This window comes from Talpa occidentalis, unplaced genomic scaffold (genome assembly GCF_014898055.3).
Source record: "Talpa occidentalis isolate TD23 unplaced genomic scaffold, MPIMG_talOcc4v2.1 talOcc4.18, whole genome shotgun sequence".
Taxonomy (NCBI): Eukaryota; Metazoa; Chordata; class Mammalia; order Eulipotyphla; family Talpidae; genus Talpa; species Talpa occidentalis.
In genome coordinates this window covers 13,295,650-13,307,968 of record NW_023601851.1, presented here as the reverse complement: position 1 = coordinate 13,307,968, position 12,319 = coordinate 13,295,650, and the positions used below count along the sequence as shown (strand labels likewise).

The following is a 12,319-nucleotide window of genomic DNA, read 5'->3' as shown; positions in this document are numbered from 1 at the left end:
GAAAACCTAGATGAATAGGGATTTTTAAATCTTACAACTTATATATATATATATATATATATATATATATAAGTTTAACTTTCTTGATCCTACACCTATTCTTTTGTCAGCAAGTATTATCAAATTTTAAACACAAAAGTCTGGTATTAGGGGTAGGTAGAAGATATCAAGGCTGCCTCAGGATGGACTAGTGATTCATGGAAGCTTCATTCTCTGGGAGAATAGGGATGAGAGGCATTAGCCCCTGACCACTCTTCTGTCCCTTTCTCCCCAATCTCTCCATCCCTGGGGACTGGAGATAGTCCCCAATTGGGAAATGCTGCAGGAGACATTCACAGTCTCAATGTTAGACTATATGTATGAAATCTGTCAATGCCAATTTTCAAATTATTAGAACCAATTTATTTACTTCAATAAATTAAACTGGGTAGGTCCCCAAAACTTAGGTGTAACCTAATTTGTTGTAAAGGGCAATATTCATCAGAGAAATAACATATCCTTAGTTTCAGGGGCTGATATAAGAAATGTATATGAATTTGGACAAGTGAATATAGTACACTGGGTCTGGAATCTTCTCTATAAAAATTACATTATGAGAAAATAGTGAAATGGAGGAACATACTACTCACTAAATGTTATTAAATGTATAATGCAGCTTTTTTTGGACTGAAGCGGATCTTAGTGACTCAGACATGAATATTAAGGTTCTCAAAAGCATGACATCTTTAAAATTCATGTGTGAGTATTATTTACATCAAATATGGAATGTTGGAACAAATCAATATTGAATATCTCATTTTATGAGTATAATATGAACTTACCTGGCTTAACTTTTGGGAGTAAATATACCATGTACACATTATTGAAGGTAAAAGTAAAAGCTAAGAAATAGGAATATTTTTTTTGAAATTATACTTATATTTGGATAAAACAGTGAACATATCTTTTTAAAATATTTTTTTTAATGTTATTACTTTAGTTCTGGCTCAGGTCATGTTAGTTATATAATGGATTAAAACAAAAATAATTAAACTTGTGATATTAGTCATCCTTTCAGTCTAATGCATTTAATCAGAAGTCTGTTATCTTACAGAAAATATATTTCTCCTGGAAATATAAATATGAATTACAAATATAATGATGATATTCTGAGATCTTAACAACAATAGAAGTAGTAGCAACCTTTAATGAGTCTAGTGTGTTTTAAAGATGTTTCTGTATACTACATAGAGTTTCAAAATTGATTGCTCCATAAAAATGATGGCTGAATTTATTTTATGAGACATAACAATATGAGATCACTCAGTAAGAATAACTCAGGGTTTTAAAGCAATTTAAAAACCAAAGGGAGACTATGATAAATAAGAAACAATTTTTCCAATTTTATTGAGAAATAAATCACCCCTATGTTTATAGCAGCACTATTTACAATAGCTAAGCTATGGGAACAACCCAAATGCCCAAGAAGATGTGGTACATATACACCACGGAATATTACTCAGCATTCAAAAAAGATAAATACATGCAATTTGCAGCAACATGGATGGAGCTGGAAGGGATCATGCTCAGCAAAATAAGCCAGAAAGAAAAAGAAAAAAATACCAGATGGTCTCACTCATAGCAGGAATCTAGAAAACCTAAATAAGGGACCAGGAAAAAGAATAGCTATAAGAAAGAAAAAATCAAATTCAACAAACAAATATGAACCAGAGACACACTATGGGGGTGGGGGCAGGAAAAGGAGGGAATGGGGTCAAAATAAGGGGGTTGCAATTATATGGGGAATATAAAAATAAAAAATTTAAAAAATTAAAAAAATAAAGAAACAGTTTTTAAGAATTGATGTTATGTATATGATGAATTTTTATAAGTTATGAACCACACCATAATCCATTTCTGCAGGAATTTTTCCAATGCCATCATTACATCCTTGTTTCTCAGACAATATATAATGGGGTTAAACAAAGGTGTAAAAATAGTATAAAAAAGGGAAAAGTATTTGTCCATTCCTGATGAGTGAGTGGAGTTAGGTCTCAAATACACAATGATGCTTGATCCAAAGAATAAAGTCACAACCATGAGATGGGAAGAACAAGTTGAGAAGGCCTTGGTTCTCCCAGTTGCTGATGGCAGCTTTAGGATGGTGGAGATTATTTTCACATAAGATACAAGTATCAACAAAAAGGGAATTGTGACAACTAATACAGCAATCACATAAGTCAACATTTCAATTACAAAGGTGTCCCCACAAACAAGTTGAACAACTGGAGGAACATCACAGAAAAAGTGATTCATCTGGTTATTTTCACAGAAGGGTAGAGTGAAGATCACGGAGGTGGACCCTATGTGTATTGGAATTGCTGTGGTCCAGCAGACAAGTGCCAGGTGAACACACAGCCTGTTGTTCATGATGACAGGGTAGAGTAATGGGTAGCAAATGGCAACATACCTGTCATAAGCCATGGCAGTGAGAATAAAGCACTCAGTGTCTGCCAATATCAGAAAGAAATACATTTGAAAAGCGCAGGCCAGAAAGGAAATATTTCCATATTGTCTCCAGAGATCTGCTGACAATCTGGGGAGAGTCACTGAAACATAACATATTTCCAAAAAGGAAAAATTCCTAAGGAAGAAATACATGGGGGTCTAAAGGGAAGGATCAACCTTAGTTATTGTTATAATGAGGCTATTTCCCATAAGAATAAATATATAGAGTATCAGAAATACACCAAAAAGTAATCCTTGAAGCTTGGGAAGATCAGAAAACCCAATCAGGATGAAGTCCACCAATGCAGTGTGGTTCCCCAGTGGGGAAGTTTGTCCTTTGTGTTCCATCTATAAACAAATGATTTCAAGGCTTAGAAGTCATTCAATCCTTTCTACCTGGCTAAACAGTAGGAAATTTAAATTAATTTAAAAATTAAGTCTTCTTAAAATTATTGTATAATGGTTAAAAATATAATGATTTAAAGTTAAATGAATGATTTATATCCATTGACACAGGATACATACCAGTTTCCTTGCTTCATGTATTTGATAATATATTTCAATACCAATATTTGAAAATTCCTGCATATAAAATCAGAAACCCTTTTCCTCTTGATCATATTTTTGATTAAGGATATATCAGAATTAAGTAAAGCAGAGAACAATAAACTCAGAGCAAATAATGTCTGGGAGCCTAGTCTCAAACAGTTCTAGGTAATCTGGAACCTTCTCTAAAAGAGAAATGTTTTCCTTCCTCATAAATTTGGTTTCTATTTGCTTTTTTCCCCTTCTACCTAGAACCTTTTAATTTGTTCTTTTTATTCTTGCATTCTTGCATTTCTCTTGTGAGTCACTCTCCGGCAGCCCTGGAACAAGGTGAGTCAGTGAGTCTTCACTGACTGGTCCACTTAAGCCCACCTGGCCACTCCCCAGGTACTTTTATTAGGAGTAATTTGTCTTAGCAAGCCCTATGTCCACATAAAGTCTATAATGTGGCATAATATAAGAATTTTGCATAATATATCATCGGTTCTATAATATTCCCTCAAATTTTAATAACTCTAAGTATATTGAAAATTTTAGATATCAAGAATAATGGGATAAAATTATCTCTTTAGGAAGTAATTCAGCTCAGAAAGGAAAAAAAAAGTTTAAGAAAATCTCATCAGTTAGTTCACACATGGCACCTATTAAAGGTAATGTCTGTTATTACATGCATATCCTCCTTCCGTCTCTAATATGAGGTCTCAATAGATATCATGTATTTATCTATTATCTAATTTTATCAAAACATAATATATAATGTATACAATGTTTAAATAATGTTATATGAATGTAATATAGACTGTGTATACTACACACTCTAGTTATCTGAATTTAGAAACAGAGTGAGAACTGCAGTGGAGGCTTAGTCATATGTGCTTCTTCAATAATTATGCATTTGTAGATCAAGTATGTACAGTCTGTCCTGTACTGAGATGAATGCTCCACCTCACTTTTGTTGGTTCCATGCAACCTTTGTACCACTCACTAATGCAAAACAAACACCTTTTTCACACATTGCCACATAGTGCTAAATCCACATCGTATGTGTTTGAAACTTATTCTGTTTCCTAAAAAAAAAAATAACTCATCTTAACTTCCTTTAAAATCCACCCTCCCATCTTCCCCTAAGACAACAAATTCTACTTACTACAGATAAATCCCAAACAAATGATAGAATTTATAATTTATAAATGTAGTTTCTTCTTTATCACTAATCTTAAACAGTTCACAGAAATCTGCAATCTGATTATACTTTTTCACAGTACACCCTAAAGAGAAAGCTCTCTATGGCTTCTCTGTGTTTATGACTCAAATATCGACAGGAGGAATCATAAACCTGGGCCTTTTTCGATTCAGTGATATGTTTGATGGTGAAATTGAGTGCACACCCCTGTTCTTCTCTTGCCATCTCTAACTTTGTTTCTTGGGTGTCACTTATTTTCTTTTCTTATCACCCAGCGTTAATTGTTTTCCCATTTTACATCTTCTCAACTTTCAAATTATATTGCTTCCCCTCTATATATTTGCTTTCTCATTCAGAAACTATACTGCAAAAGAGAATAAAATTTTCATGAACCCAAAAAGTTTCACATGTCTCACGCAGTAACCAAGATACAATATAGTTACATATACAATATACAATATAGTAATTACTGTATTTTTTACTACTAATAGTACATTGGTTGTATTCTATAACAAATTGGTTATTGTATAATCAACAAACATTATGGTAATGCATACAATATAGTAATTGCTATAGTTATTATGAATACTACGTAACCATACAATGCAAATTGTGTCAAGAGCTAGGCTATTTAAAATAATAAAGGGGAATAATATGAGTTCAGTCATGTCTTCACAAAGCTTATAGAGTGGTCACATCAGATGAGGAAGTCAGATGTCACCCTAGAAAGTGCAGTTTCTGTGTGGAAAGAGTTACCTGGTCTTGCTAGAGAGTCACCACATTCATAAGGAAGTGACATTACACTGAGATTTTTGTCAGATATGAGGGGATCACAGAATCATTCTGGTATTTTCACTTTTAAAAAAAGAGAATCAAAATTACTGCAGACAATATTGACCCTCATACCCTCATTCTGTTCCTTATTCCAAATGATTGTCCAGTGCTTACCTGTGTGAGTGGCTTATAAATATCAGCTAATGGGTCATTGGAAATGATTTCCCACTAATTTTAACAAGCACACCCTGGGTACTTACCACCACACTTAATATTTGTTACTGACCAAAGTATGTCATATGAAGTTACTTAAAATGAAAATTAGACACTTTACAAAAATAAACACTGATGTAAGAAAATATTAAAAAAAAAGAAAATTGGATATATTTTTGTAATCTGTCCTTACACTAAATATGGAGCTTTGTTATCCTTGTTGAAAATATACACAGTCATAGTAATATATAACTCAGGGAACTATTTTGAGAGTTAAGAGCATAATCTATTTAAATGTTTGGCTTAAAAGATGGAGTTATATTTCTAGTAGGTATTGGTATATGGTCATTTTCATACTTACTGATTTTTTTTTCTTTCATCTTGAAGTTTGCTCATCTTTTATCCAGTCATGGACTGGGCCTTTCTCAAACTAGCAGAGGAAAGAAAGAACAGGGTATTGATCTTACAGGAATACTAAGCTTAAAATTAGTAGACAGTTCTATGTTTTCTGGATACAAACCAAGAACAATATCTGGAAAAAAAAAGCTTTCTCTTATTTAGTTTTAATTTTAGCTTTCTGTCTAATTGGTACCAGTTTCTTGTATTTTGAGCACATAAAAAAATACACATTTATAGAAATGCAAATAAAATCATATTTAAAAGTCCAACTCAAATCTTATTTTATATATGAAGGCATATCCCAAGGAAACTTTGATTATTTTCTTTTCTGACTTGACATATTCTCTCCATTCATAACTATGGGTACATTGAGAGTTTCAACGTGGGAAGTTGAACTTTCCCATTACCATTTCTACTTTTAACATGAACTGACTTGACTAGGCAGTGTAGAGGGATCTGGTTAATAGAAACTTTTACTGTTATTAACAATTTTTGAACATTTGTTACCTGCCATTCATGGTGTTAATAACCTTACTTGTACTTTCTCATTTGTTACAATTTTAATAAAGAAGGTACCATTATTATTCACATTTTGCATAAAAAAACAAATGCATAGAAAGGTTAAAAAACTTGCCCAGTGGGTCTCCCCTGGTAGCGCAGCGGTTGAGCTCTGGGCTGCCTCTGGCAAGAGTCCCACATGGTGCAACAGACCTCTCCTGCCAGACCTGCTGCTCCCCTCAGCAGTGTATTTCATCGGTCTGCCTGTTCTGCTCCCCGCTCTGGCTCTGGTGAATCCTCTCACCCTCCTGCACTTCTGACTGTACTCAATGCTTGTATCAATTAATAAATAAATATTAAAAAAAAGAAAAAAAGAAAAAACTTGCCCAGTGTCAAAAATCTAGTACATGACCCAGATGACCTAACACTTAGTGGTGTGATGCCAACTCCACGTTTAATAAATAGGCTTCATAAATATGAAATAAGATATGATTTTTTAAATTAATGTCCTGAGAATATAAGTAAAACTTGTAATATAAATCTTCATTACACAAGTTGATTTCATACCAATTTTGCATCGTCCTCACCATTATTAAAATGAAAGATGGACTACATTTACAATATATAGTTTAAGATTTAGCTCATAAATGAATTTGATCACAAGAAAGGAAAGCATGTATTTTAATCTTTTGATTTGAGTTAAAAATACACTACAAAAAATATGCAGAAGTAAAATTATTGCTATTTACCTTATTCATATAATAGAGAAATCATGGTGTGGTCTTTTATAAAGAATACAATGCCATATCATATAAATTTCTGGTTTTAATTACTGAGTAATAAATTCAACTACTATTATTTTTTCTTGATCTCCTATTTTCTTAAATCAACATTTCACCTTAAGTAGGAAGCAACCTGCTACTCACTATGGGGACATTATTGCTTTAAGACTTGTTTTAAGATCAATAATCTGGTGGTAATTAGGAGATAACCATGTCTGTGTCTGGCTGGATTAGATGCACTGAAGTTTCTGTTTCTGGGGAATAAGGAGCATTAGTCCCTGCCCACTCCTCTGTATGGCTCCCCACCCTCTCATCTCTGGGTAGTAGAGGAAGTCTCCATGGGGAGAGGATGTAGAAGGAGTCCCCAGTGCTAACACTGGACTAGATCTATGTATGAAATCTGAGGATATTAAATTTCAAGTGATTGAAATATTTTGAGGTAAATGCCTTTACCTCAAAGAATATAACTTGGAAATTCCCTGGGACTCATACACCATTCCATTTGTTCTTAACACCCTTGATCACAAGAGGGATATAATTTATCTTTATATACATTTATCAATTTTACATTTTCATCACTATTATACATGTGAAAGATGGACTAGATTTACAGTATATATTTCAAGTTCAGAAGATTTAGTTCACAAATGAATTTGATCACAAGAAAGGAAAGTGTGTATGTTTAATCTTTGATTCTTGAGTTAAAATATACTATAATAATATAAGCAGAAGTAAAATAAGGAGTAAAATTTATGAAGAAAGCAAAATAATTTGCACAAGGGGATATAGTACACCTAGTCTCCAGTTATCTGTGTTAGAAGGCATGGGTGGGAAAATGAAGTTATGAGTTTTGAAACTAATAGTAAAGAAAAAGTAGAGCTAATTTTATTGTTGATATGAATTTTTGGTAAACTTTATAAAGAGAATGGAAATGTTTGGATTAAATAAAATAATGCATATAATTGGTGATTTATAGATGTAAATAGAGATATATTCCTAAAATGTGATTAAAACAACTTGCAAGAAGATAAAGCAATATATTAATATACCAAAATAAATTCTATTTCATATTTAAATTTTCTGTTTTTTTTTTTTTTTTTGATTGCTGGCATGTTTCCCTTGCATTCTGTCTGATGTGTGGTCTTTCCCCATGGTGACTCTTCAGTCTCCTCTCTATTTCTGGTGAAGTCCCTCTGCCCCACCATCTTGTGACCCCTGTCACTTTCCCTCCCTTCTCCTGCTTAAATTCTGAGCCCTCAGGGTGTTTATTGATTTTCCCCTTTTTTAAAATATTTTTCTTTATCAAATTGTCTGTTATTTAAATGTCCAGTATTTTTTTTTTTTATTTTATCATTTGACTTAACAGCTACACATTATTCTCTCAAATTATCTCCATTTGGTATCGGTGTTGATTAGGGATATTGGTTTGTGGTGTTCTTTTGTGAGGTCCTCACTGCTTTTGATGACTGAGTAATGTCCTCACAGAATGTGTTTGGGATCATTCTATCTTCCCCTACTTGGGGGAGGGGTTTAGAAGGCTAGGTGTTATTTTCTTATTGAACATGTAGAACTCACTAGTAAATCCATCTTGTCTTGGACTTCTGTTTTTTTTAATGCCATTTTTATTATTTTTTCAGGTTTTTTATGGCTTGTAATTGGCTGTTCAGGTTTTCTATTTCTTTTTGACTCATTCTCACAAGATTGTTGCTTCTATTAATTTGAACAGTTTTCCAGTTTGTTGGCAAAGAGGTATGCAGTGTGGTATCTTAGGATGCTTTATATTTCTGAAGTGTCCTTCATAAATTCTTTCATTGCTGATTCTATTTATCAGAGTTTTCTTTTACAGCATTATGGGGGCTAAAAATGCAGATCATGTAAAAGAGAAATGATGTGGAAAAACTGATGACCAAGGGGGGCTTTTAAATCTTACAACTTTAACATATAAATTAACTTTCTTAAATCCCTGTAGCTATTCTTTTATCAGTAAATCTTATAAATTCCCTTTAAAATTGGCAATTGAGTAAATTACCAATTTCATAAATTCCACTTTATGAAGCTAGTTGGAGGCAATAAAAACACATACACCCAGAGCTAACATTCAAATAGTTTAATATAAAAATTCTTTCTTCAGTTACTCAAATACTTCCCCTCCCCCACAACACTTATCATTTGTTACTTACATTTAAATCCTGTACATGAAAATTAAAAACAAGTTATTTAAGTTCATACTATAAAAGGAGAGGGAATGAAGTTGCATTCCAGAGGAAAACTGAATTCTGGAACTCAGTGACTGTGGTCCCTTTTTGCATATGGGAATTCATCTTAAGAGGATTAATTGAGGATTTACCAATAAAAACAGAGGGAATACCAATTTTTTTAGCATACTGATAACCTTAAGCTTGTTAAGATCTGATTCTTCTTTTCTTTATAAAACTTCAAATGATATAATGGAAATATTGATGGGAAGAAAATAAAACATCAATAGTTACATCAAGCCATTTGTCATTCTTTCAGACCAACAGATTTAATTAGATGTCTATTACTTTGCAGATATACAATGATTCTGGAGATATATAGATGAATCATGTTTTTGTAAAAAGAGAATGAAGAAAATATCTGAAATATTTTAAATGGCCCAAGCAATCTTTAATGATTTCATTGTGTTCCATCAGATATCTCTACACTTTGGTTTAAGTTTGGGAATAATTTAGTCTATGAAAATAACTGCTTTATTCATTTTATGAGACATAAGAATATGAGATCACTCTTTAGAATAATTCATTTTCTTAAAATAATTGAAGAAAAACCAAAGGGAGACTGTGACAAATAGGAAACCAATTTTTAAGAAGTTATGCTTTTGAGTCATAACACAATCCATTTCTGTAGGAATTTTCCCAAAGCCACCATAACATCTTTGTTTCTCAGACAATATATAATGGGGTTAAATGTGGGTATCAAAATGGTATAAAAAAGAGAAAAGAACTTGTCCATTCCTGTTGAGTGAGTAGATTGGTTTCATATACACAATGATGCCTGATCCAAAGAATAAAGTCACAATCATGAGATGGGAAGAACAAGTTGAGGAGGCCTTGGCTCTCCCAGTTGCGGATGGCAGCTTCAGGATGGTGGAGACTATTTTTACATAAGATCTAAGTATCAATGCAAAAGGCACAGTGACAACAAATGCAGCAATCATATAAATCAACATCTGAAACATTAACGTGTTTCCACAAGCAAGCTGAACAACTGGAGGGACATCACAGAAAAAGTGATTCAACTGGTTAGATCCACAGAAGGGTGTTGTGAAGAGTGCAGAAGTGAAACCTGTATACACTGGAATTGAAGTGGTCCAGCAGACAGCTGTCAGTTGGATACACAGCCTGTTGTTCATGATGACAGGGTAGAGTAATGGATTGCAAATAGCAACATACCCGTCATAAGCCATGGCAGTGAGGATAAAGCACTCAGTGGCTCCCAAGATCAGGAAGAAATACATTTGAATCGCACAGGCCAGAAAGGAAATTTTTCTATTTTGTCCACAGAGATCTGTTAATAAACTGGGGAGAGTAACTGACACATAACATATTTCCAAAAAGGAAAAATTCCCAAGAAAAAAGTACATGGGGGTCTGCAGTGAAGGATCAACCTTAGTTATTATGATAATGAGGCTATTTCCCATAAGAATAATAATATAGATTATTAGAAATATAGCAAAAAGTAATCCTTGAAGTTTGGGAAGATCAGAAAACCCAACCAGCATGAATTCCACCAAAGTAGTGTGATTGCCCTGTGGGGAATTTTGTCCTGCAAATTCCATTTATGGACAAAATGATTTCATAACTTGGAAGTCAGTTCATTCCTTTGGTCCTAGCTGAAAAGTGGGACATACTAAATCAATGATTTCAAACCCACTGATGCAGAAGAGATATCCAGTTTTCTTGATTGCTTGTTTTGTATTTTGCTAATATATTTCAAATCCAGGATAAAAACAGAAAGTGTATTCCTCCTGCTCTTATTAAGGATTAAGGATATGAGTAACAAGACAAAGCAGACGACAGTAAAAAGGGGGGAAAAAGAGCAAACATGTCAGGGAGCCTGTTCTCAAACAGCTCTAGGTAAAATGTAATCTTCTCTAATAGGAAATTTTCCTCCTGCCTGATTAATGTGGTCTCTAATCACCTATATCTGAATTTATAAATGCAGTACTAAAGGCAATATAGACTTAACTTAATCAGCTCCTTCAATACCTAAACATTTTTAAATTAATCATGTTCAGTATTTTCCACACTCTGCTGAACCCTAGACCTTTTGTTGTTTCCATCCAGTCTTTATATTATCCATCAGTGTGAAACGGTGACTTTACTCACAATTTGTCACTACGTCCCAAATTTCATTGTCATAGATTGGAACTTTCTTTATTTTCCAGACCAATTTCATCTTAAATGCCTATAGAATATTATTTCCGTTTTTTGTCTAAGATACCAATTTCCTCTTCCCACCCATAAACCCATACCGATGAAATAAATTTATTATTTCTAGGCTTTGTTTCTAGTTGTCTTGGTTTCTCTAGTGTCCTTTATTTTTTTCCTTTTTTCACAATGTTATTATAAATTTTACATCTTCTCAAACTTCACAGATTTATATCATCTTCCCTACATGTATTTTTTTAAAGATTTATTTATGCATGTAAGAACTGGGGTGTAGGTCAAAGGTGTAGCGGGTAAGAGGGTTCACCAGAGACAGAGTGGGGAACAGAACAGAAAGATCTACTGAAATACACTGCTGAGGTGAGCAGCAGGAGAGACAGGAGAGATCTGCTGTGCCATGTGGGTTGCTCCCTGGCTGGCCTGGGATTGAACTCGTGCCACAGTGGTGACAGCTTGATAGCAGTGAGACTTTAACCTCTGTACAAACAGGGAAGCCCCCTACATGTATGTAGTTTTTTTTTTTTTTATTTTAGAGCAAAAGAATTGAATTCTTAGTGACCTAGATTCATTTGATAAATGAATCAGGCAGTCAACCTATATTTTAAAGTATATATTGTAGTTTATTATGGATAACTACTACATGCATGTTAAATACAATGTGCTAGGATAATGATAATAATAATGGTGAATTATATGAGTTCAGCTATGTCTTCACAGAGTTCATAGACCAGTGGTCAAGTCAGACAGTGAAGTCAGATGTTACCCTAGAGAGTGCAGTTCTGAGTGGTGACAGTTACCTAGCCTTACAGGAGGGCCACATTCTTAAATAAATCACATCACTCTAAGATTTTTTCAGATGTCAGAATCATTCTGGTATTTTCACTAGGAAAAAAAGAGAATAAATACCATTTCAGAAAATCCTGGCCCTCATATACTCATTCAGTTCTGTATTCCAGAAGACCGACCAGGACCTCCCCGGTGGTGCAGCGGGTTGAACGTAGCACTGTGAA

The 12,319-nt window shown here is 33.6% G+C and overlaps 2 protein-coding genes across 2 annotated transcripts; both read right to left on the bottom strand.

Annotated features, from left to right (window-relative positions):
• Positions 1-1,845: 1,845 nt before the first annotated feature.
• LOC119250881 (olfactory receptor 10AG1-like) lies at positions 1,846-2,835 on the bottom strand. Its single transcript, XM_037518463.1, is given in 1 exon segment — positions 1,846-2,835. A coding segment is annotated over 1 exon segment (990 nt).
• Positions 2,836-9,744: 6,909 nt separating this feature from the next.
• LOC119250786 (olfactory receptor 10AG1-like) lies at positions 9,745-10,699 on the bottom strand. The gene is given in 2 exon segments (XM_037518394.1): positions 9,745-9,892; positions 9,894-10,699. Coding segments are annotated over 2 exon segments (954 nt in total).
• Positions 10,700-12,319: the final 1,620 nt, after the last annotated feature.